This window comes from Diabrotica undecimpunctata, chromosome 4, assembly GCF_040954645.1.
Source record: "Diabrotica undecimpunctata isolate CICGRU chromosome 4, icDiaUnde3, whole genome shotgun sequence".
NCBI classification, from domain to species: domain Eukaryota; kingdom Metazoa; phylum Arthropoda; class Insecta; order Coleoptera; family Chrysomelidae; genus Diabrotica; species Diabrotica undecimpunctata.
The window spans coordinates 13,927,219-13,952,381 of record NC_092806.1 but is presented as its reverse complement, the minus strand read 5'-3'; the positions used below and the strand labels follow the sequence as shown (position 1 = coordinate 13,952,381).

At 33.3% G+C, this 25,163-nt stretch overlaps 1 protein-coding gene across 5 annotated transcripts in view; it reads left to right on the top strand.

Annotated features, from left to right (window-relative positions):
• Positions 1-25,163, top strand: part of LOC140439213 (GTPase-activating Rap/Ran-GAP domain-like protein 3) — a 685,378-nt gene that overhangs the window by 604,205 nt on the left and 56,010 nt on the right. For all 5 annotated transcript variants that reach the window (XM_072528978.1, XM_072528977.1, XM_072528979.1 and 2 more), the window contains 2 exons: positions 5,300-5,527; positions 18,703-18,968. In XM_072528978.1, coding sequence (XP_072385079.1) covers positions 5,300-5,527; positions 18,703-18,968 — 494 coding nt within the window. The remainder of the gene's footprint in view (positions 1-5,299; positions 5,528-18,702; positions 18,969-25,163) is intronic.

Genomic DNA, 25,163 nt, shown 5'->3' with positions numbered 1-25,163 from the left:
TATCTTCTATTGTCTTTAATCACTGCACTAATGTATTTGTAAAAACCCGTTTCAATTTGTCTTTTGTTTCACTTAAACTTATGCGGGTCAACTGAAGTATTACAAAGAAATAATTTATGTAAAGCTTACTTTTTGTTTAGTACAGATAATCCAAGAATTTAATAACTTTCCTTCTTAGAAATGTTTGTTGGTTATACTTTCTGAATTATTTTAATTTTTTGTTGAACTTTGAAATATTTTAAACAAACCAATATTTTCTTGATTTTACATATCATAACAATATATATATAGATAGATATATATATATATATATATATATATATATATATATATATATATATATATATATATATATATAATAGGTGTTGGAAAAATTTCTAAAAAAAATAAATATCAAATCTGTGAAACCTAATTTACTCATAATATATGGTAAAATATTATATTTAATAATATAAAATAAAATAAAAAAAAAATAGAATATAAAAAGTATATTCTTTAAAATAATATAAGTCCTTCGGATGTACTTTAAAGTTTCTTTTATTCTCTAACAAGTTCTTATTTGCAAAATTGTATACAACATCTGACGTGATATCAAGTAGCTTCAAAACTTGATCTGTTATCAACCTCCTACCTGGCATCCAATTTGCATAATATACCATCCTCATAATCTTAATATTGACTCAAACCTATATCGAGCTGTCGATACAACGGTATTTGATTTCAGTGAGCCGTGTCTTCTCTACATAACTAAACAATCTGCAGTCTCGTATCGATTTTGATTCAAAACGGACGACTATGTTGTATGTAAACCTCAACAACTAATTAAACTGCAGATAATAATATATTTTGTGTTTATACAATAGTAGATTATTACATTTCTTAAACGATGAAGTATTTTTTATAAATTTACCCAGTTTCTGAGTTTAGTTGTTAATTCATTATGATATGCCTTCTTTTAGATATCTATGCATCACCAAATAATAATTATCATTACATAAATAAGACACTTTGGTTATAAATGATATTTTTGCCTCGAGGAATGCAATAGACATTTTCAATATTATTCGAATAAAAATTTCCCAAAAACATAGTCCACAGCTAAGTAGGATGCCTGCTTGTGCGTAATAAATCATTACAAGTTATTTAACTGTGAGGGCCTAAGATTTTTAAACTTATTATAGAGTTTTGTAGGACATATAACATACATATAACGGGAAAAAAACTAGACCTAATATCGATACTGAGGAATACGTATCCCAACTGATAGCAATTCTGACTTAACTGTTTTTATACAGTACGTTAAGTTTTGGATTAGATATTGCACACTATATAAAGCGCTAAAATCGGCAACATTGCCTAATTGTAATTCTCCGATCATCTCCGACACCTAAAAAAAACGAGCTCAGTAACACTACAACGCATGGGATATGCATCTCCGTCCGTCGATTTTTGTTTTCATTATCATGTTTTTATTTCTTATAACATAAACTCGATAAAAGTACACTGACCTTTATACGGTGGTGCGTTTGTATCGGTTTTTAATAATGTGAACAGTTTTTTGTGGTTGAATGAAAAATAAAAGCGCATTTCTTTAAAAAGATAAAACAAAAAACATACTCTTATTGAAAATAAAAAATAATTTCTAATAAACTAAGAAATAGTTTTTATGCCCTACAGAAATGATTCAAATATTTGACTTTCTAAGGCTGAACAGTATCCCTACCGGTCATAAAAACTTTTGCGGACAGATGAAGGAGTTTTTGCTGCAACATAAGAGGAGACTTCTCTTATTCGGTTTTTTAATTCATCAGAATTTTGGAGTCTAGCCCAAATTCAAACCCAGGATGATCGTAGATGATGCTTTTTAAATGTCTCCAAAAAAGAAGTCCATGGGTGTAAGATCTGGAGATAGGGCAGGCCACTTTATATCGATTGTTTCACTGATATCTCCATTCGGAAAAGTATTGCTTAGGCACTTTCTAAGTATTCTAGCGTTGTGAACTGAACAGCTGTCTTGATGAAACCAAACATTCTCCAGATTTACATTAGGAAAATTGAGAATAGCAGGAAGAACATGATTCTGTAACAAATTGAAGTATACTCTACTATTCAAGTGGCTCTCAACAAAAAATACACCTATTATGTGGTCTAGTAAAATGCCAGTTTTACTGCGGTGGTTTTCCCGCGCTCAATACCTCGTAATGGAAGGACTCAAATGTTTTTAATAACTCCATTCTTCTAAAATAGTCGTCTGGATAAAGCCGCTGCGTTTTCAAATATTTAAAATTCTTGCAGCCGTGCTTTTTCCATACTTTCGTTAAAGTAACATTGCTAACATCTAACTCTCTAGCAACGCTTCTACTTGAACGTGTTGAATCTACTTCGATTCTTGCACAAATTTGTGTACATGGTATTATCTTTCCTTGACTTTGGTGACACTTCTTGAGCTTGACTTTTCTGCAATTTTTGAGGCAATAACAACTCTCACAATTTTTAACAATATTATGAATTGACTGTACGCAAGGTATTGGTCTCCCTTTAAAAAACACAGAATATAAATCTACACACTGTTGTCCAGAATTATATATATATAAGCGGGGATCCTACAGCTTCTGCCGCTTCCCGCATTTCGATCGCCATCTTTTTCTATCTCTCCAGGTGTCTTCATCAATGGCTCTATCTTTCATGGTTTCCATAACACCTTGTATCCAAGACTTGGCTGGTCTTCCTCGTTTCCTTCTATTACTTGGATTGTATTCCATAGCTCTTTTTGGCCATCTGTTGTCGTCCATCCTCTGTACGTGTCCATACCATATTAACTGTCTAGTTTCTATTCTTTCAGAAGTTGTATGTACTCTATCTGTTTTTCTTCTAATTTCAGAATTAGGTATACGTTCTACTCTTGATATACGGCAAGCTCTTCTTAGGTAGTCCATTTCAACCGTGTCAACTTTTTTCTTTCCTTTTACTGTCATTTGCCAACATTCTGCTCCATATGTAAGAATGGGCTCTACAATTACTTTGTAGATAGTCATTTTAGTTCTCATAGTAGCTTTGTTGGACCAAAGTATCGAATTCAGAATTTGAACACTCTTCCTGCCTTGTTGCACTCTATAGTCTATATCTCGTTCCGTTGTTCCTTTACTGCAGATAATACTTCCCAAATATTTGTATTCGTAGCACCTTTTCATTTGTCTAATTTCCAAATCCGGGTCTTCGTCTTTATTGCCTATTCGCATATATTCTGTTTTAGACATATTCATACTCATCCCCCATTTTTCGTATTCATCTTTGAGCTTTCTAAGCATATAATCTGCATCTTCTTCACAGCTTGCAATTAGTACTTGATCATCTGCAAAGAACAGCGTTGTCAGATAATGGTTGTTAAGCTTCAACCCCATTCCCGCACATTTTTGTCTCCACTGGTGCAGTGCTTCTTGGATATATATTTTGAATAGGGTGGGGGAAAGACAACATCCTTGTCTCAAGCCTTTTGTTACTCTAAATACCCTTGAGAAAATATTTCCTGTTTTTACAGTGCTTTGAGGACATTTATAGATGTTCAGTATTGCTTTTAGATATGTTGTACTAAGGTCCGTTTTCGTCAAGACACTAAATAAAAGTTTTAAAGGAACTGTATCATAAGCCTTCTCCAGATCTATAAATACCAGATGCGTAGGGAGGTTTCGAGCTGTTCGTTTTTCAATTACTTGTTGAAGGGTAAATGTGTTGTCCACGCACGATCTTCCTGCTCTGAAGCCGCTTTGTTCTTCAATTTCTTTATACTCCTCTTCTATTCTTCTTTTCAATATACGACCATATAACCTTCCCAGCGAGCTAGTTACGCTAATGCCTCTATAATTTCCGCATTCTTTTCTGTCTCCCTTTTTATAAATGGGGCTAATGTGGGCCAAATTCCAATCGTCTGGAATCGTTTGGCCTTCAATTAAGCATTTATTAAAAATATTCACTATGCTTTCCAAAAGAGCATCCGGTCCATGTTTCACCAACTCGATGGGAATGTCTCCAGGCCCGGGTGCTTTTCCATTTTTCATTTGTTTCAATTCTTTTTTCAGTTCTTCTTTGTTTATCTTATGCACCTCTGAGTTTTCTGTCATTGAGATATGGTCAGGTCTTTCCATAAATTCGTGCCTACTTTCTGTTAATAGCGTTTCGTAATATTTTTCCCACTTTTTATTTTGAATCAGGTTTATATTTCCCTCATCTTTTCTTTCTTTTCTAATACTTTTTATGAATTTCCAAGCTTGTGTCACTTTGGTTCCTCCTAAGCATCGGTCCATCTCTTCGCATTTCTCTTCCCACATTTCGTTTTTTCTTTTAGAATTACCATCATAAAACCTGTTTTTTGTATAATTTAATGTGGTCGCTGATTAATGTTTAACTTAAAATAACGAAAAATGCAATATGTATAAATGGATATGTAAAGTAGATGATTGTAATTCAAATAACAATTGGCAGATTTAATAACTTATTGTCAATTCTGTATGAGATTCACTTACCTTTTATGAATGCGGCCGATATCTAGAGGTTGGTGCACCGCTCGAAATCTAAGGGTATGCTGGACACACAGTTGACGATGGTACGGATCTTGGCTGGTCTTAAGATGCGTTCGCGACAACGGGTTGGTTCAGAGTGCCGCACATACGGAAGAAATACGCATATAGGAAAGTCAACTAGGGTGATTCCTTTGTTCGTAGGACCTCCGTGTCTTAAGAATTTGAAATGATTTGGGTTGATACATAGTTTCCCAAAAATACGTTGTTTTCAGACATGTGAATTCTCAGAACTTGACAATAATGAATCAGTCAATTTGAGAATAAGACTTTAAAAGATGTGTAACTCAAGCCATATTATGATTAGCTAATATATTATAATTAAATAAAAGATTTAATACTAAATAAGGTCAAATTCTAAATATTAAAAATAAAATATTTAAATAAGTCTTGAACACTTTTCCAAACAAAACCATTTTATTATTTGAACCTTTTCTGCGGGCATATAAACAGACATGTTGTGTACAAAAATAAATTAAAAATCTACGCTGTTATTGCTTTAAACAACCACTGTATAATGACAAAATATTGGCGACGGGGCATCGGAGGTTCGTGGAAAGTCGACGGCGCGCAGTGTTGCCATTTATAGTGTGTGTATCTAGTTTAAAACTTCTCGTACTGTATCATATTTTTGACACCTACTTGCATCTTCCTAAACAAAGATTAACCACTTATTTTCCATAATTACTTGTGTGTTCCATAATTATTAGATATTCTTGTTTCAGGTGATATGACAGGTAAATTTTCCGTGTACACGATCTACGAGGGGCACGAGATCATGTTCCACGTATCGACGTTGTTGCCATATTCAAGAGACAACAAGCAGCAAGTGGAGAGGAAGCGACATATCGGAAATGATATCGTGAATATCGTTTTCATAGATGCTGAAAATGAGTCTGCGGAAACTGCTCATTCGCAGTTCAATCCTACTTGTATCAAATCCCAATTTACACGTATCCTTTTTGAGCATATGGTAAAATAACGAGTACGAATTTTGAAAATATTTAAAAAATTAGAGGAATATTTTTATTTGGTATTTAGTATTTTATACATAACTTTTAATTGCTAATTTCAGACAATGTTATTAACATATAGAAAACAAGTTAAAAATTATGATTTACATTAATGAATGAATACAGCATTTTTTAATTATAGAAAGAAAAAGTTTAGTATTATACTTTTTTATAAAAACCTTATAAAAATTATGAGAATATAGCAGTAATAATTGGGGGAGCGACATAATAATAGAAAACTCGATAGAAACTATATAACCTAAATGGCGTTTTTACCGAATTTTAATTCAGGAACTTCTAAAGGAGATCTTAGACGATTAATCTGTTTGATCAAACGATTGAGTCAATCGATTGATGCGCGCTTCAATTAACCAAAATCAGCTCTTTAATCTTTTTATAAAAACCCCTTCATCAGTTTTCGACGTAGAGTTCACACGTTACATTGGTTCTGAGCTTGTGTTTCATTCTTGTTGTTGAGTTTGGTAAACAATGGTTTCGAATACAGATTTGAGCTACCTCGGCTTAACACTGATTGCACTTAATCGGAAAAAAGAACAAAAAAAAACGATGGTGATCAAAGGAGTGGTACAAAATACGAAACAGCTTTATCCATGAACATTTACTAAATTTTCTACGTGGTTTAGAACTAGACGATTATAGGAACTTTTTGAGAATTAACCAAAAAAGTTTCGATTATCCACTCGAGTAAGTATACCCAGACATCGAAAAGAAGGATATAAATATGCGTGAAGCGTTTACTACAACTCAGAAATTGTCTATCACTCTGAGAACCTAGGAAATTCACTTGCGCCATTGCTCCTCAGACTCTGGACAAAGGTATTAAAAGTAAACATTTAGGTAATTATGTTTTAAGTATATCTTTTAATATCGTATATATTGAGGAAATAAGTAAAAACTATAATTCACAAATAAGCGTCCATATAGTACAATAATAAGTTCATAATGAGACAAATGAGGAAAAGAAATTAGCAACATTTTCTTCAACGTATGGTTCTAGTATCGCCCTAGGGGTTCGCGGTGGGAGCTGGGTTAGGGTACCTTTGCCAAGTATTCGAAGAAGATGACAATGGTGAAAGTGACGACATCGTCCAGCTCGAAGACATAAGAAAACGCACTCCTTCTTTTGTCAAGGTGTCCTTCTTTACTTCTGCTTCAAAAATTGTGTCGTTAATTACTTTTTCCGCAAAGCGTAGTTAGTCTACACCTTAACCAGAATATCCTTTTCAGTCTAAGGTCGCTTGAAATAACCAGTCGCTAGTCACACTATCTGTTCAGTACTGTCTGGTCCTGCTTTTCTTTTGTTACATTGTTTTTTAGGAAGGGTAGATTTGGAAGTCGGCATTGCAACTAGGCCAGAAGGAGGCGCCGTAGTTCTGGAATCTAGAAGTGACTATGAGTGTTCCTTAGGAATCAGGAATAAAATAGAAGAAATGAAAGCTTACAAAAGCACAAAAACTATTTATTAGTACACATACATATTTAACTGTATTAATTTAATTGTTATCTACTTGAAATGCTAACTTCTTTTTTTGTTTTTTATTTAGGTTTCGAAATCGTAGGATAGATGAATAGCAGTTGCTCAGAAATTCGATGGTCAACTGTATTAATTTAATTGTTATCTACTTGAAATGTTGCTCAGAAATTCGATGGTCAATGGAATTTTCCCAACTACGTAGAGAGCGCTGACAGCAAACACGTGGCAATCCAAAAGCAAATCCAAACAAATATAATTACAAAGGTTGTTTAAGCATTGCGCTTATGGCTATTGTTGAAGCAAATTATAAATTTCTGATGATAGATGTGGAAGCAAATGGGCGAGTGTTAGATGGAGATGTAATAAAGAATACAATATTTTGGTAGAATACAAGTTGTCTCAGAACCAGCTTGACATGGCAGATTCAAGAGAGTTGCCAGGCATACCTAGTAAGAAATTTCCGTACGTGTTCGTAGGAGATAAAGCTTTCCATTTTTTCGTAATTTTACGAAGCCCTACAACAGGGCTTCTCTGAGCAACGAGAAAAAGATTTTTAATTATAGGCTCCCGCGAGCTAGAAGAGTCGTAGAAAATAGATTTTCAATATTAACGAAGCGATTCAAAATATTTTAAAATGCTATTAAATTTGAGCCAGACAAAGTAAGCAAAATCGTTATGACATGCTGCCATTTGCACAACTACTTGTGCTCAAAAAACACTTTACCCCTCGTAAGATTGCTAGGGAAGACATTACTGGAACTTTGGAACGTGGGTCTTGGGGTCAAGATACTCCGCAGGTAGCTTTCCTTCAAAGGACTAAAAGTAATTCAATAGTAGGGGCAAAAAGAATAAGGGATGACTTCTGTAAATTCTTCAGCAGCTCTGGATCAGTTCCGTGGCAAGACAAGTGCCTGACTGAATAAGTGATGAATAAGTAATAAGCTTTGTAAAAAAATATAAGTGAAAATATGAAGAAGTTTCTATCAATGCAATTTCCATCTGATTTTTCTTGGGTGAAGGTCATCGTAATACCAAAGCCAAGGTTCAGAGATGTCATCTGTGGACGTTTTTGCTCGATGGCCTTGAACTTTCTGTTAAAGTTTGTTCAGAGAACAATAATTTTTACTTTCAATAGCTTCACAGTAAATTCAGGTTTCAGCACTTTCAACGCCTTCACGATTTTATCTAGCGCCGTACTTTTTTATTTCAATTAAAATAGCCTTTCATTCACTTTTCATAATTCTTTTGTGTTTTTGGGAAGCTCGGTAGTAGTGGACGCCATAGTTTTAACCGACTGACTGACGATTGACGCAATGCTTGAGGAAAATTTTCTTAGACGATCAAGCGCTCTCTACAACCGCTTGAGTCATGTAAACTTTCTATCAATCACTGTCAATTATTAATTCAAGCGTCAAACGGGTTTCTAAACGGTCAACCACGTTTGATTCAATCGATTCACTCAAGCTTTTGATCAAAATGATTGACCGTTTAGAACCTCCTTAACGCATTGCTTGGTAGGACAACAGATATCAAATTAAATTTTGTTATTTGTGATTTGTTTATTGTCATTGCAAAAGCCAAGAGCACGGAAAATTGTAAACATTTAAAATCAAATGGTACGTTCGTTGGAATCATCGATATACGCGGGATCAATACATGCTCTCCTTTGTATTTTTTCTTGATGATCATTGACTCGAAGATACTATTCATTAGCCTTTTCACAATCAGTCTTGTTCTATTGCACAGTTGATGTTGATTAATGTTACGTAGCATAATAACAACTTATCCTACTTTTAATTGTAAATTTTTAGGTCCAGGCAATTCCAATTAATTCAAAAACTCTGCAGGATAGTTGACTACGTGATCCTGACTTATAATTGTGTCAACTGATTTAAACAAAAACAACTTTTTTGCAAGAAAATTTAGAGTAGTATATTTAACCGAATTTACATATAAAATTTCATAAAAATCGGTCAAACTTTGATATCTATATGGCCCTTAAAAAATAGGGATTGGTGAAAATATTGTTTAATGCAACAAAAAATGTAAAAAAATGCTTCTGTAATAAAGGTGGACTTACTTACAGTTGGAGTTATTACTTATAAGTATAAAAAATAGATTACGACCTATTCTCAGACCTATCGAGTATACGTATAAAATTTCCTGAAAATCGGTTAAACCGTTTAGTATCCATGATACTAATATGGCTATTAAAAATGGGAGTTGGTGATAGAAGGATGAAAATTAAGGGCTGTATGTACGTTTTAATGCCACATCATAAACAATTAAACATATTAGAGATATTTTGTAAGGTATTAAATGGTAAGAAAATTATTTAATACAGAGTGGAGGTCGATTATTTGGACGCACTCCAACAGAATGAAACAACGAGCAATATATACGTCGTACCGCAGGTAACGTGTTAAGTTTCGTTTTCTTCAACTAGGTTCTGTTAAAAAATCAAATTAATATATTAAAAGAAACTAATGTATGTACGTGGTATTTAAAAATGAGTTTCAATGTGCTTTCAAATTTTAAAAACTGTATAATTTACATTTTTACATATTTTGAAATAAAAAGTGTAAAAATTTTTTAAAGCCACTTTTAATAAAATTAAATAACATACAAATCATATTTAACCATTAACTGATTTGACATATTTTAATGAATCCTGATAATCCATTTTTTGCTTTCATGTGCCAGATTTAAATTCGTTTTTACTGACTTTTCATATAAGATCCTCAATTTTAAATTATGTTCGCATTCTTTTAGAATACAGAAAATTCCGAACATTTATATGCCATTACGAAATACAAGTTTTATTAAAGTAGAACTGGATCCAAAACAATGACACTAAGATAGCTTGTATTGTCTCCGGCGCCACGTACACGCCATATGCTGTCAGGAGCGTGTGGACCTCCTATTCTCATGTCTCCTCGAATTTGGCTCCAGATAATTGGGTTATCCTAAACCCCATTTCTGCTACACATTGGAAAATAGTCTAATGTGTATTAAATTACGCAACATCGTTGTGAACTCTGTGACGAATAATAGAAAATTAAATTGTTCCCTGTCTATTCAATTTGACAAACAACATTCTTTTCTTTTATATAAGTATACTAGGGGGAAAACAATTAGAAGACCATTCTTAAATTTTCCACTGTTTTTTATACGACAGCTTATCGGTTTGTTTTAATATCTTTTTGTTGGCGATTTTTGCTCCAGAAGTGAAAACGTTTTGTTTCCAAAGAACGAGGTGGCCACAGTGCAATAATCCTAGAAGAATAAGACTGCAAAATAGAAAGTCTACAAATAAAATAGAAATGAATCTACAAGTCTACAAAGTCTACAAACAAAAAAAAAGATAGAACAATTGGCCGGGATGTTAATGAAACACTCTTATGACTTTTTGTATAGCTTTGAGGAATGGTTTTATTTCTTTTTCAAGACACTGTAATAAGAAAAAAAAATGTAAACATTTATAAAATATCACAAATCTTCAGTGCAACATACTAGTCGTTGAGATTATTTGTAAAAGCATAGACACTCAACATTAATAACACCCTTATAAAATATAAAATACTGGACAAAATACATTTTAAAATTCTTTAAAATTTAGGTACAGATAGTAAAAATTTAGTTTGTCAGTTTTACTGGTGTGTTTTAACTATGACACATAGAGAACAAAAAGAGAAAACCCTATGATTAAAAAGTAATTAGGTGTACTTAATATTGTATTTCTTTTTAAGAAATACTAGAGGCCCATCTTAGGTGATGGTATGCAACATGTTATGCATATAAGTGTAATTTGTGTGGGTACAGGTAGATATTAATTTTATTTTGGATTGTTTTTCCAGTAAGTAACAATAAATGTTGCTCAGTTTATCTATGTCTGACATTTTATTGATGCAAGATGTACTGGATTTTATGGAACACATTTCCAAGATCTTTCCAACTTTATCAACTGATCACTAGACCACCCTTATGAGTTTGGGGTATGAAAAATAATATCAACCTATTCACAGGCCTACCTTCTTGTTCATGTACTATGTCCTTTCAGAACTTTGGTTACCATCATAGCTTACCATCTTAATTTTATTCACGGCCACCCTAAATAACATGCTTGTATCAACACCATACCAATCTCGCAAGTTCTTCAACCATGAGGTTCTTCTTCGTCCTGGACTGCGTTTGCCTGCTATTTTTCCTTGCATGATATTCTGTAGCGACCTTTATTTGGGACCTCTCATTACATGTCCGAAATACTCCAGCTTTCTCTGCTTGATGCTTTTTATGATCTCAGTAGTCTTGCTGAGATGTTCTAGTATTGTGGAGTTTCAAATCTTCTCCACCCAGGAATCTTTTAAAATTCTTATATAGCACCACATTTCGAAAGCCTCAAGGCGATTTAGATCGATTTTATTCACAGTCCAGGACTAGACACCATAAAGTAAGACCGAGAACACGTAGCAGCGAAGTAGGCGGATCCTCAATGCCAATTTTAGGTCTCTGTTACATAACACCTTGGACATCCTTCTAAAAGCTGCTCTAGCCTACTCTATCCTAGATCTAATATCGCCGTGGCTTTCTGCGTTACAAATCAATTGCTGTCTAAAGTAAACGGTTTTATCAACTTGCTCAAGTTTGGTAATATTTAAATAATATATAAATAGTTTTATATGCTGTTGTTTACTCATTACGAGTATTTTGGTTTTCCGTATGTTCAGATCCAGACCTGCCTGCCTACAACTCTCAACAACACTATCAAGTAGTGTTTGCAGATCTTCTTGACTAGAAGCTAGGAGTACTGTATCGTCCGCATATCGCAAATTATTGATGACTTCACCGTTCACAAGTATTCCTTCCTGTTTTTCAGAAAGTGCTTTTCTGAAAATTCTTTCGCAGTAAACGTTGAAAAGCATGGGTGATAAGAGGCATCCCCGTACTCTTTTTTTAATATTAAGAGCCGGTGATTCCACACTATCTACTAAAACTGATGTTGTTTGATTGCAATATAAATTTGCAATTATTCGAACATCTCAGCCGTCCAAGCCAATCTTTTAGAGCTTCGATCAATATAGAGTGCTTAACACAATCAAATGCCTTTTGGAAGTCAATAAAACAACAATATATGTCTACAGATATATCTCGACATCTTAGAGCAAGTACGTTAATTCCAAACAGTGCCTCCCTCGTTCCAAACCCATTACGGAAACAAAACTGTGTGTCATCCAGGTATTCCTCGCATTTATTGTAGATACGACCATGTATTACCTTCAGAAAAATTTTCAATAAGTGGTTTAATAAACTGATGGTTCTATAATCAGCACAGATTTTTGCTGTTGTCTTCTTAGGTAGAGCTATAAACAGTGAATTAGACCATCCATTAGGTAGTTGTCCGCTGGTATAAATGGTATTGAAAAACGAAGTTATAGCCTGTAAAACATTGCTATTATTTATAAGCTTGTATATTTCAGTTGGAATTTCATCAGGACCAGTCGCTCTGTCATCTTTTGATGATTTTATGGCTTTTATAACCTCAGAGCGTGTTATTAGGCGTGTACAGGCCTATCGAATACACATAAAATTTCATTAAAACCGGTCCAGCCGTTTCGAAGGAGTATGGTGACTAACGTAACATGATACGTTGACACAACACGACAAGAACAAATAGTTTAATAATTTTAAAAAACGACAAAGCTACATATTGGTTGGCATCAGTAGAGCGAATGGAAGGAAACTAAATAAACCAACTTTTGCTTTTAAAAAGAAAAAATATGCCTTATGTGGGGTTAACGGATATGCAAAGAGGAAAGATTATTGGTCTTATAGAGTAATTTATGTCTCAGAGGAACATAACTACAGTGGTAGGCGTAACACAGGGTGTTGTGTCAAAAACCTATGCTAGGTATTAGGAGTTAGGAACGCCTAAGAATAGATCAGGATAAAGTGGCCAAAAAGTAACGACGGATTGCCAGGATCATTTTATTGTCTAAATAAATAAAAAAAGACCCAAGAACTTCTCACCTGCAACTCCAAAAGCAACTTTGGGAAGGTACAGGTGTAAGTGTTTCAGTTGAAACGATAAGAAGAAGACTTTATGCCTAAGGACTATACAGCAGTAGACAGTTCCGGATTCCCGAGTTAACCAGGCAGCACAAGATTAATTGCCTAAATTGGTTTCTTCAATACCAAAACTAAAACATTGGAAATTGGTAAAATGTGCTATTTTCAGATGAAATCAGGACTTGTGTAAAATCATTTTAACGATGAATTCGTGTACTTAGAGGGCGAGAAAGACAAATAGACTAGGCGGGATCTGTAGAAATTCAGACCATAATGGACATTTTCCATAGGAAGCTATTTTTTTACTGGAATCTCTTCAGGATGTGCCCAATATCGATAATCACGATATGCGCCAGTCGCAAACCCTGTGCTAAATTTTTTTATTTAACAAAATCTGAAAACAATTGAAAATTTCTCATTTTTTTTTCTCCTATTATCGTTTATAATTCGGAAAATATTGATCCTAGAGAAAAAATTATAAGAAGTTAAAAGTTTCGTTATTTAATTATAATAATAATATATATATATATATATAATAATTAATAATAATATTTCGTTAGCTAGAAATTGAAAATTCAATGTTTATTGTTGAAAAAATAGCAATAATTGGAAAAAAAAGTACAAAAAAATGAAGTAGTCCTTTAATTGTTTTCGACTTTCTAAACTTGACTTACAAACTCCATATTCCACCTAGAAAAACTTTTTAATATGTTTAAAACGTGTGCTAAATTTTGTTAAGATCGGTCGGATAGGTTTTGCATAATAATTTTGCAATCCAGCCTACTGGAAAAAAATCGCAAATTTTCAAATTTATAGTAGGCCCTGAATAAGGTTCTCAGATAGTTGCAATTTTTTTTACATATAAAGGAAGGCTCAAACTTTTAAACGCTTTTTGTAAAATTCAAATCGGTTCACTAGGAGAGCCTAGAAATTTTTTTAAAGTTTTAAACATTTTTTATGCTTATAAACAAATTAAATATTTACATTGCAAATGTAAAAAACTTTGTACAAAAACATGCAGTTGTATCAAACATGGTCTCAAATATGGATATGGAGTCGATGGATTCCTTAGATTTTCTAGAGGCACAAGATAAAGCTACAGAGGAAGGAGAAGAAACATTAAATTTACAGATCGATGATAAAAATATTCAAATGGAAAATGAAGGTTTTGAGAAAAAAATAAGGCCTGAAGATTTTTGTCCTTCCAAAGGATTTAAATTTTTTTTTTTTTTTGTTCGCCTTTGTTTTAACCATTTAAATTATTTATTAACAATTTATAAATATATATTTGTTTACTAAAAGTAACAATTTACTTCAATGTATAAATTGCAAGCTAAAAAAAATGCATGAAGAAAAAATGCAATTACTTGTTTAACATATAATTGTTTATTGCAAATTTCCCAATTTGCAATTAAAAATTGTATTTGAAAATATGATATTTGAAATCCTTGTCGTCCGAGACATTGATTAAAAAAAAAGAGCAAAATTAGTTAACAAGACGCCGAGATAATGCAATTTTTTTTTGCAAAACGGTTTTTTATTTGTATTTTTTATGGATGTTGTCATGAAGCGCATTACGTAAAACTTTTCATATGAAAAGTACTTGACAAGACGAGGGTATTTGTTTAAAAACGAGCCCTCTATCACTTATGGTTACACGGCAAATGTATGCCAACTTTGACCTTCAATATCTCGGCAACCAGTAAGCCGAATGTATCTTTTTTTTAAAGAAGCGTCTTTTAATGTTCTTTAAGTGTATAAATTTTGAAATTGAAACGTTTAAGGCTTTTAAAGTTATTCAATTTGTTTATAAGCCTAATATATATAAAAAATGTTTAAAACTTTTTCTATGCTCTCCTAGAGAACCGATTTGAATTTTACAAAAAGCGTTTAAAAGTTTGAGCCTTTCTTTATGTGTAAAAAAAATTGCAACTATCTGGGGGTCTACTATAAATTTGAAAATTTGCGATTTTTTTCCAGTAGGCTGGATTGCAAAATTATTATACAAAACCTATCTGACCGATCTTAACAAAATTTAGCACACGTTTTAAACATAGTAAAAGGTTTTTCTAGGCGGAATATGGAGCTTGTAAGTCAAGTTTAGAAAGTCGAAAACATTTAAAGGATTAACTTCATTTTTTTGTACTTTTTTTTCCAATTATTGCTATTTTTCAACAATAAACATTAAATTTTCAATTTCTAGCTAACGAAATATTATGTAGAATTGAATAACGAAACTTTTAACTTCTTATAATTTTTTCTCTAGGATCAATATTTTCCGAATTATAAACGAAAATAGGAGCAAATAAATGAGAAATTTTCAATTGTTTTCAGATTTTGTTAAATAAAAAATTTAGCACAGGGTTTGCGACTGGCGCATATCGTGATTATCGATATTGGGCACATCCTGAAGGGATTCCAGCAAAAAAATAGCTTCCTATGGAAAATGTCCAATCCAAAACAGATCCCGCCTAGACTAAAATAAGAACGGAAACAGCCAGATCTATTCACAGACCTAAAGGAGGAAGTGTTGTGTTTTGGGGAAGTAATATAGTCGATGAAAAAACTTTCTTAATTTCCGTTCTACCAACTTTAAAAGCTCGAAGGTATGGTTATTTGGTTCTAGAACTTCTACTTAGACTCTGAAAAAGTACAGTGGAAAAAAATTCAATTTTAATGCATGATAATGCACCTCCACATATCAGCAGAGTCACTACAGACATGTGATTAAAAAAGAATTAGACCTCGCCGGGATAATCCAAAAAACACCATAAAGCTAGTACAAATTGCTCTTGAAGAAAGGAAACAACCTACCACAATAACATGTTTACAATTTGTTTAGGAGCATAACCACGCGAATTGGAGCTTGCATAAGGACTAGTGTTAATAACACTGACTACTAAAAAAAATAAATAAATAAAAACAATCTAACCATTATTCCTTGTACATTGAAATTTTGTATACTATTTACTTAAAAGCAAATAATTTTAATTTTAATATTTAAGAATTTATGGATTTCTTTCATTTTTAGGTATTGATGATAAATTGCTGTAAAATAAATATTCTTTGACTTTGTGTGTTGGTTTTTTTTTAATTTGCTTAAGATAATAAAAAATATCAGATGATTCCATATAAGTTTGGTTGTGTGTAGATATTTATTACTTATTATATAAGAAATACATATTTACGGTTGCCTTCCACCTTTTATATCTATTTTGTTTTTTTTTCCTTGTGTTTCCAATACTGTTTTTATACTTCAAAGTTATTTTACAGACTTTAGTAATACAAAAACTGTTTAGCCTTTTAACACGAATTAAAGCTTAGCTAAATACTAAAGGCTACAATGAAACAAAGCCAGATCCCTGAAAGCCCCAGGTACGTAACCACAAACCTGTTATATCAGCTTGCCGTTGAAAGAGCGCTTCAATCAAGTCGAAAGCAAAACATGTAGTATAATACGTGTCTTGGCTGAGTCCATAATTGGCACTGACCAAGCGGTCAGTCAGCGTTTGTTTACGACCCATATTCTCGGGACAGCGGTAACTGAATGGAACTTCTGATTAAATTTAATTTGTGTCTAATCAAAATCGCCGACAGGAGTAATTACTCTGGCGTGGGCAGCACGATAAAGAAGGAACGGAAAGTTTGAGCGCGTGCAGGAGCTTCTGCAATCGACCTCCCTCGGTTCGAGATTTTTATGGAATCTTATTGAAATGTCGACGAGTTTATTATATGTCGACAGTTGTATGGTGATGCATTCAAATTAAATTATTAAGCGAGTATATAAATATTAACTGCACAAACAAGATAAGTGGATTCAATTTTTAAAATAAAATCATTGTAATGTTTTCCAATATATATATATATATATATATATATATATATATATATATATATATATATATATATATATATATATATATATATATTAAGGAACACTCGAAGAGTGGTGGGTTTTTCGGTCAAAGTGGAGAAATAAAAGACAAAGAAGGTAGCTACTTCATCTATCTACCACTACCTTCGCTACCACTCTTAAGCTTCTCAGTCGCTGTCGGTGAAATGCGACAGGAATCTAGGTACCACGCCGAAAGAGAAAAGACAGTAACCTTGAGGTCAAAAAATTTGACAGAACAGCAAGGTATTTTTTAAAAAGTTAATGTTGTGGAAGAATAGCCAGCAACAGGTAAAGATTGATTCAACCTTCATCAGTCCAAGGTTCATACATTTGGAACTGAGAATAATATAGATTCTATGAATCTATTTTATTAAATTATATTTAATAATAATTTATATATGTATATATATATATATATATATATATATATATATACATGCCTGTACATGTAATCTAATCCCAGAAAGAGAGGAAGACCCAAGAAATCTTGGAGAGAGGGAGTAACGACGGCGATGAGCGCAAGAGATCTTAGAGAGGGTCAATGGGATAATAGAGTGTCATGGAAATTAGACATCGGACAAAGTCGCAAGACGTTTTAAAACCGATTGATATTATATACATGTAATCTATCAAAAGGTACTCTGTTTTTCTCTGGTGGTGGAAATACTAATTTCAAGGCTTTTTTATGCAGTTTATGCAAAAACTACGATATGACATGTTTTGTCGTTACTCGTATTAAAAACTCAACAGGTTGAGCTAAAGCCGAAGAAAGAAGGGGTGGCGAAAAACATTCAGCGTGGAATTACGCTAGAAAATTTCTGTGAGAGTAAGATACTTAAAAAATACTCTGTGAACAAAAAAATAATCTAGGCAAATGGCTTTGCTAATGCCAAAACATACAAAAAAACCTTGATCAAGGAAGACGTGCTATTTGCCAATTAAATTTTAACTTTTGACCAATTTTCACAGGATTTATTAGTATCAAAGATCATTTTATTATAACGAGGTTAAAATATATTAAAATTTATGGATTCATGTATTAAATCTGCAGCAGATTTTCAAAGAGTACTAAACTGAACTGAACTAAAAAGTATAAAAACTATTTTTTGTAAATTTGGCAAGAGCTTACCATGAGTTCGGTTTTACCATAAATCCAAGAGGCAGAACTATGCATATCAGCGAATGGTGATACGCTCTAATGAAATCAAACTTAAACCCCCTATTTTATTTTTATTAGTATGGAGTATTCTAGTATGGGTATTAGGAAATCGTTTTCACGAAGGGATTTCTGTTTAGACGAATTGGCATTACGTGGATACAATTATAAATCCTCATGCCAGTGCGTTTGTGGTCTACTTGCTTTGCAAGGATGCTGTTAACCATCAAATCGTTTACATTGCAGCTAAGCTGATCGTGAGTTAATGAATGAGTTAATTTGGATAGGGCGTTCATATAGAATGCATCTGATACCTTTGATTTTAGTCAATAAAACATGAGATGTTTTTAAGATTTTGGTTCTCTGTTAAGTAAATCGGCTGTGAGCTGGACTTCGCAAGGATAGTTTAAATAAAACCACTTTACTTTTTTTTTAATTCAAAACAAATTTATGTATGAAAGAAATTAATTTATTTCAAGAAATTTCCTTAACGCAACCTTCAGACATATTCGCCGTAGTTACCATGGATAATGACAATCAGTACCGGCTTTCGGTATTCTCAGACGAATCGGTACCTCTCTTCGGGCCCAGCCTGCCCTGCCCGCCAGTTTTTAACGACCCCTATCTTTTCAGAGAATTCCTTCTAGTCAAGCTTATAAACGGTGAGAAGGCTACATTCGAAACGCCCACGTTCGCCAGAAAGAGACAGAGGACGCTGGATATGCTGATTAAGGACTTGTACTCGGAGCATATGATAGATGGACGGATGGTGAGTATTGTATGCGTTTTTATTCTCTCTCCTCTTTATTAAGCAGAAAAGTTTTAAAAGCTTTTGCTGTTTTAGCGCTCAGACAGTTTTTTAATCTGTGTCATATCTTGGCATGGTTTTGTGGAAGTTTCCCGTAATAAATTATAATTCACTGAAAACGAAAACATTTAGAGGAAGTTTTTTGCAAGCGAATGTGATAAATAGAGACAGAATTTTTTATATACAAAATTTATGTTGTTTTATAACTCCAATAACTGGCCACAAATGTACATATTTTAAGCAAGTATACTGATTATTTTTTCGAGTCATATACATGGTGGACCAAAAGTTAGAAAATGCCTAATTATCTCTTAAATGGATGGTATGAATTGTATAAAAATTGGGGTGTGACTATTCTGCAATATGGAGATTTTAAATTTGAGGCTTACAACACTGCCAAATTTGCCATTTTTCTAATATCATTAGTTACTTCGATTTTTTATATACTGAACCTTTATTGAAATCACCACTTCATTACCAATTAAATCGTGTATAATATTTTCGATTTATGTAGTCAGGAACGGCTTAAAAAGATAAAACCAATGCCTAGAAAGGCCTAATCGTCTCATAACATTTTTTTGAATTAAACTGTGGATAACTAAATTTTAACATAATAATTAAAAGTTTACTACATTGCTAAATTAATGTCTACCTAATCACGTTTTCAAAATGTACAGCTTGTCAAATTTAAGGTGATACTTGACAAATTTGTCCACTTGCGTAGAAAATTAAGTGAGAACGCATTCGGAGGAAAAGAGATACATAATGCGCTCGGTCTCTTCGCCTCGTTGGTACACTCAATACTACAATTTTAGAGAGAGTAACCTTATTTATTAATGGAACATCTATGATATGTCTATATTGTATGTTATTTTGACGTTTCAATTTTTCCTTCGGAAATTTTTCTCAAAATAAAAAATATTTTGTTTTGTTATTTTGTTAAAAAAATTCTTCTAATAATTATATTTTATTTGACTCATTAATATTGACCATTCAGTCATGTTAAAGTGGCAGTTTTTTCGAACACTTCTATAAATGTCTCGTTCTGTAATTTAATAAGAGGAATATTGGCAGAGATGAAAGCTTTACATTTGCGTTACAGTAAACTGTATAAGAATAAAAGAATAGTAGTTAATCTTATACCTGGAACATACCGACGAAACATTTATTACTTAATTTTTGTACTAGAGTTATCGTAATATTTTATTTTAAACTAAAATTGTGGCTTATTCCCAATAAAAATAGTAAATTACATTATTATGCCACAAGAAAATAGCCTAAGAATAATTTTTATTTTAAATAAAAACACACACACACACACACACTCACACACACACACAAGCGTACAACCCAGCTCCTACAGAGATATGTGTTCCAATGGAATAGTGGGACCCACATGTCTTAAGATCAAACCGGTCACACTCCCTTCGAGTGGTACCTATCTGACCCACAAGCTATCCTTCCACCCCTCCCCCTCGCAGAGGAGACTGAACTTATTTTTTACTTTGGAGACCCTGTTTAATAGAACATCTTCCGTATGTGGTTAAGCCACCTAATTTTAGGGGTAGCTAGAAGAGCTTTTCTTCCTTTGGATGACTAAAAACTGAATGATTACTTAGGACTCATGTTCCCTAAATGTGTTGTCCAGACAGTGGGCCATCGCCCATCGACCTGGGTCGATGTCTCGCTGTCCAAACTGTGTGTGTTCGGTCACTCAGTCGTCGAATTGGCAAAATGAATTTTGTTCTCCTCGGCGACTGGGTGCTCAAAAGGCCTGTCCATCCACCTACGTCTGTCGGTACGTGACCTCAATGCTCAGTTTACGCGTCCTTCAGAAAGGTGTTTCGGTGCCGCTGGCGCTCAAACTCATTGATTAGTCTGATGTCTAATACTACTTTTAGATACAAATTACTTGACTACACAAGACACTTGAGATAATTTAATTTATAACTCACCACAAAAGACACGATTAAAATTAAAGTTCGTCTTCTGTCTCCGAACACTGATAGTGTGGATTCTAGAGAATCCACACTATCAATTCAGTTTTATTTTCTTTCTTTTGCACTGAGAATGCCACTAAAGCTGAACTAAATTCAAATCAGGACTCATTTGAGCTAGTAAATCTTTTTAAACTTTTAGTGGTACATATTTATCACAAGGGGCCGAAAGGGTTAAAAAATCAGAATGACGTGGGTAATAATATCATAAAAATGGTAAATTTGACATTATTTCAAGTATCAAAATGCGCCCACTTTGTATATATATATATCGTGATTCGTTTTCCTCATACACTTTTCTTACTACTACTACTACATTTTTCTTTATCATCTTTGATGCTAATATCGTCCAATAAAATTGCCTTTATTAATATTATGCGATCATTTGTGGAGTCCCAATATATTTTCGATAGTAAAAATTTGATTTGAAAATAAGTGTCATGTACAATGTTTTTATTTATTTACTCGTATTTTTGAAAACAGTAGAACTAGTTAATATTAACCAACAAATTAAAAAAAGAGTAAAAAATTTGAAACATAATAAAAATTATATTCGATATATAACTTTCGATAAACCCAACGGGCGTTATAACAAGAATAAAATATTGAATACACGCAATAAATTTCGCCGAATCAGCCGTAGAGAGGATAGTGCAAATTCAATTTACTAACTCCGGACATGTCCCCCAATTTCCATAAAGATGGAGAGGCATATTTTTACCGATTGAAATCGAATAGGTGGTATCGCAATCGCGACGCCTTGCTATCAGCCTCTTCTTAAAGGCAAACTTTGAGCTATGATATCTCAGCAGTTTTTTTTGTGGGATGCTTAAAGAATTTATATGCAATCAATAAAGTTATTGAGGAATGCCGAAACCGAAAAATATTTCGGGTTTGGTAAGATTTTTAAAATGATTTATTGAACAATGGAAAATATCTTTTTCAGTAACTTTTTATATTGTGTCACATCTTCTGCTCGAGTTGAAACAAAACAAGTAAACCGTGACAGATAAAAGGAATCTACCAATGCACAATATACAACTGTAAAAAATTAAATTTTCACAAAGTGGATGAACAAGAAAAGACATTTTAGAGATTTGAAGCAAGATTTACTGCTCTAGAACGTGGCAATAAAGGAGATTTAAATATATCCTCAAATCACAATCAAATATCAACAAATCTACAGTTAATAACATAGCTTTAGACCCTAAGTCATATCTTTAGCTATTTCGCAGATATTTATTGGGTTATTCCATATTTATGCCTATACCATTGTTCTATAGGATCATCTATATTGGCCATAGGAATGCGCTGTGCGGGGGAACTAAACTTCCCTACTCAGTATGTCCTGCGTGGTGTATTGCTATCAACAGAAAGATATTTACGCCTGTTTTATCGACTACGAGAAAGCATTCGATACGATCAAACATGACAAACTCATAGAACTATTACATCTTACAGGACTTGACACTAAGGACATCCAGATTATAAAAAATCTATATTGGAATCAAACAGCCCACATGGAGATTGGACATATGGTGAGTGAAAACGTAACCATTTCGAGAGCGGTTAGACAGGGCTGTATTCTTTCGCCACTGCTTTTTGATCTGTAGAAGACGGCACATAAAGAAGAAGGTGTATTGCTACTAACTTTAGAGCAGCTTCCTTACAAGGTCAAAGAACGCCAAAATAGTTTGGGTAAAATTCACAAATACAACTGTCGATCAAACAAATACGCTTTAGTTTGATCAATCATAAATATAGGTGAAACAGTAGAAAATATTTTAGATAGGTAATATATAACACTGGAGTGAATCCCACAGACTGGCTTAAGTCCATCTTTGTCGCAATACCTAAAAAACAAAATGCTGAAAAAGGTTCAGAATATTGATTCATTGTCTTAATGAGCCAATCTTTGGTTTTAGTTTGGGTTTGGTTTTAGAAATACTGTTGGAAATAGGAAGGCACTTTTTACGCTAAATATCCTATTACAAAAATGCCGTGTTAAAAAAAAAGTCATATTTACATGCTTCTTGGACTTCGAAAGGGCATTCGTTAAAATATAGCATGTAAAATTAATGCACGCGCTAAAAAATAGAGGAATAGATGACAAAGATATTTGTGTCATTAAAAATCTGTACTGGTATCAAACTGCTATTGTAATAATTGTAGATAACTACATGAATGAAATCTCCATACAAGAAGGAGAGAAGGTTGCATTTTGCTCCCAACATTGTGTAATGTTTACTTGGACTAGTTATTTAAAAAGGCACTTAAAATATAATCATATGAAACAAAAATCCAAAAAGAACTACTTATTGTAATTAGATACGCGGACGATATAGTAATTCTCCATAAAATGTGTAATGTCTTCAAATTTTGCTTGATCGTATTTACAAACTATAAGAGAGATTGAGTATTAAAGTAAACTCAAATATAACCAAATTTTTATGGTAGTAAAAACCATTAATAATGTTTGTATTTTGAGATCGATTTACGAAGTGAAGACTGAAACATCAATAAACTTATTTTAACCTTCAATTGTAGCTTATTCCCATTAAAATAGTAATTACTTTAAAATGCAACAAGAAAATAGCTTCAAAACAATATTAAGGGGGTTAAACACCGGAAAATTTCTAATCTGTGACATATAGTGAGATGAAATCATATAGAATACTACATCTAATCCTTAAAGGCAAAACAGAAGGCCGTAGAGGTGTAGGAAGAAAACAGGGTTCTTGGTTAAAAGACATTCGTAAATAGACTCAGATATCAAATGCAGGACAAAAATTCTGTGTGGCAGAGATGATCGAGAAGCCTTTGCAATGGTGATCACCACCGTCGGATAATTCTGATATGGTACATAACGAAGAAGAAGATGTTAGTATCTTCACAAATACCACTACTTTTAATTTCAATACAAAACTTTGCATTTTTCTTTAAAGAAAATACACGGTGTCCAGAAATTCTTTTGCCAAATAAAAACTGCACAAAATGGACGTGATTTAATATCGATTTAACCCATATTATCACATACACATCACTCGTATAGTGGCCAAAAACCAAACAAAAACTTTGTACTGGTACACACTGTTTCCATTTATCTTTGCCTGTATTCGATTATGGAAGTAGATGTTTTCGATGGTTTGTATAATATTGATTGGTATGTTTCTTTTATATGGTAGTTGTGAGACGTCTTCGTCTTGGATGCGATCGAAAGCCTTTGTCAGGTCTTCTTCTTCTTCTCGTGCCACTCCTAGCGGAGATTGGAAATCATCATGGCCACTGCGACTTTATCCAGCTTTAGACTTGGCCCATTAGCAGCGCGCCTAAAAAGTTCAATCGAACTACACCCGAACCATTCACGTAGATTACGAAGCCACGATATTTTTCTTCTTCCCACACTTCTTTTACCCTTAATTTTGCCCGTCATGATATTTCTTAAAAGTTCGTACTTTTCACCTCTCACAATGTGCCCCAAGTATTCCATCTTTCTAGTTTTTATCTCATTTAGAATTTCGCATCTTTTGTCTAAAGTTTGGAGTACTTGCGTGTTAGTGACGCGGTCCATCCATGATATTCTGAGAATGCGCCTATAGCACCACATCTCGAAAGCTTCGATGTTTTTTGTGGTCAACTGTTTTAGTGTCCAAGCCTCTACTCCATACAACAGGGTAGAAAAGACATAACACCGCAGCATTTGTATTCGTAACTTTATATTGATATCACGATTGCAAAAGAGTTTGCGCATTCTATTAAAGACTGATCTAGCGATTTCTATTCTACATCTAATCTCTTTTGTTTGTGTCTGTCAATCGTCTGTGATCCAAGCACCTAGATATTTATAACAGGACACACGCTCAATCGTTGTATTGTCTATTACAAGATTAGCTCTGATGTTCTTTGATTTCGTGATTACCATAAATTTAGTTTTTTTCAAATTAATTTTCAAGCCGTAACTGTTACAGTATATATTGAGACTTTGAACGAGATGTTGTAGTTCTACTAGCGTTCCCGTTAGGAGAACCGTATCGTCAGCATACCTTATATTGTTGATCGTCTCACCATTTATTATCAGACCAAGATCTTCTTCCTCGAGTGCTTGTTCACAAATAGCTTCACTATACAGATTAAATAAAAGTGGCGTCAAGATGCATCC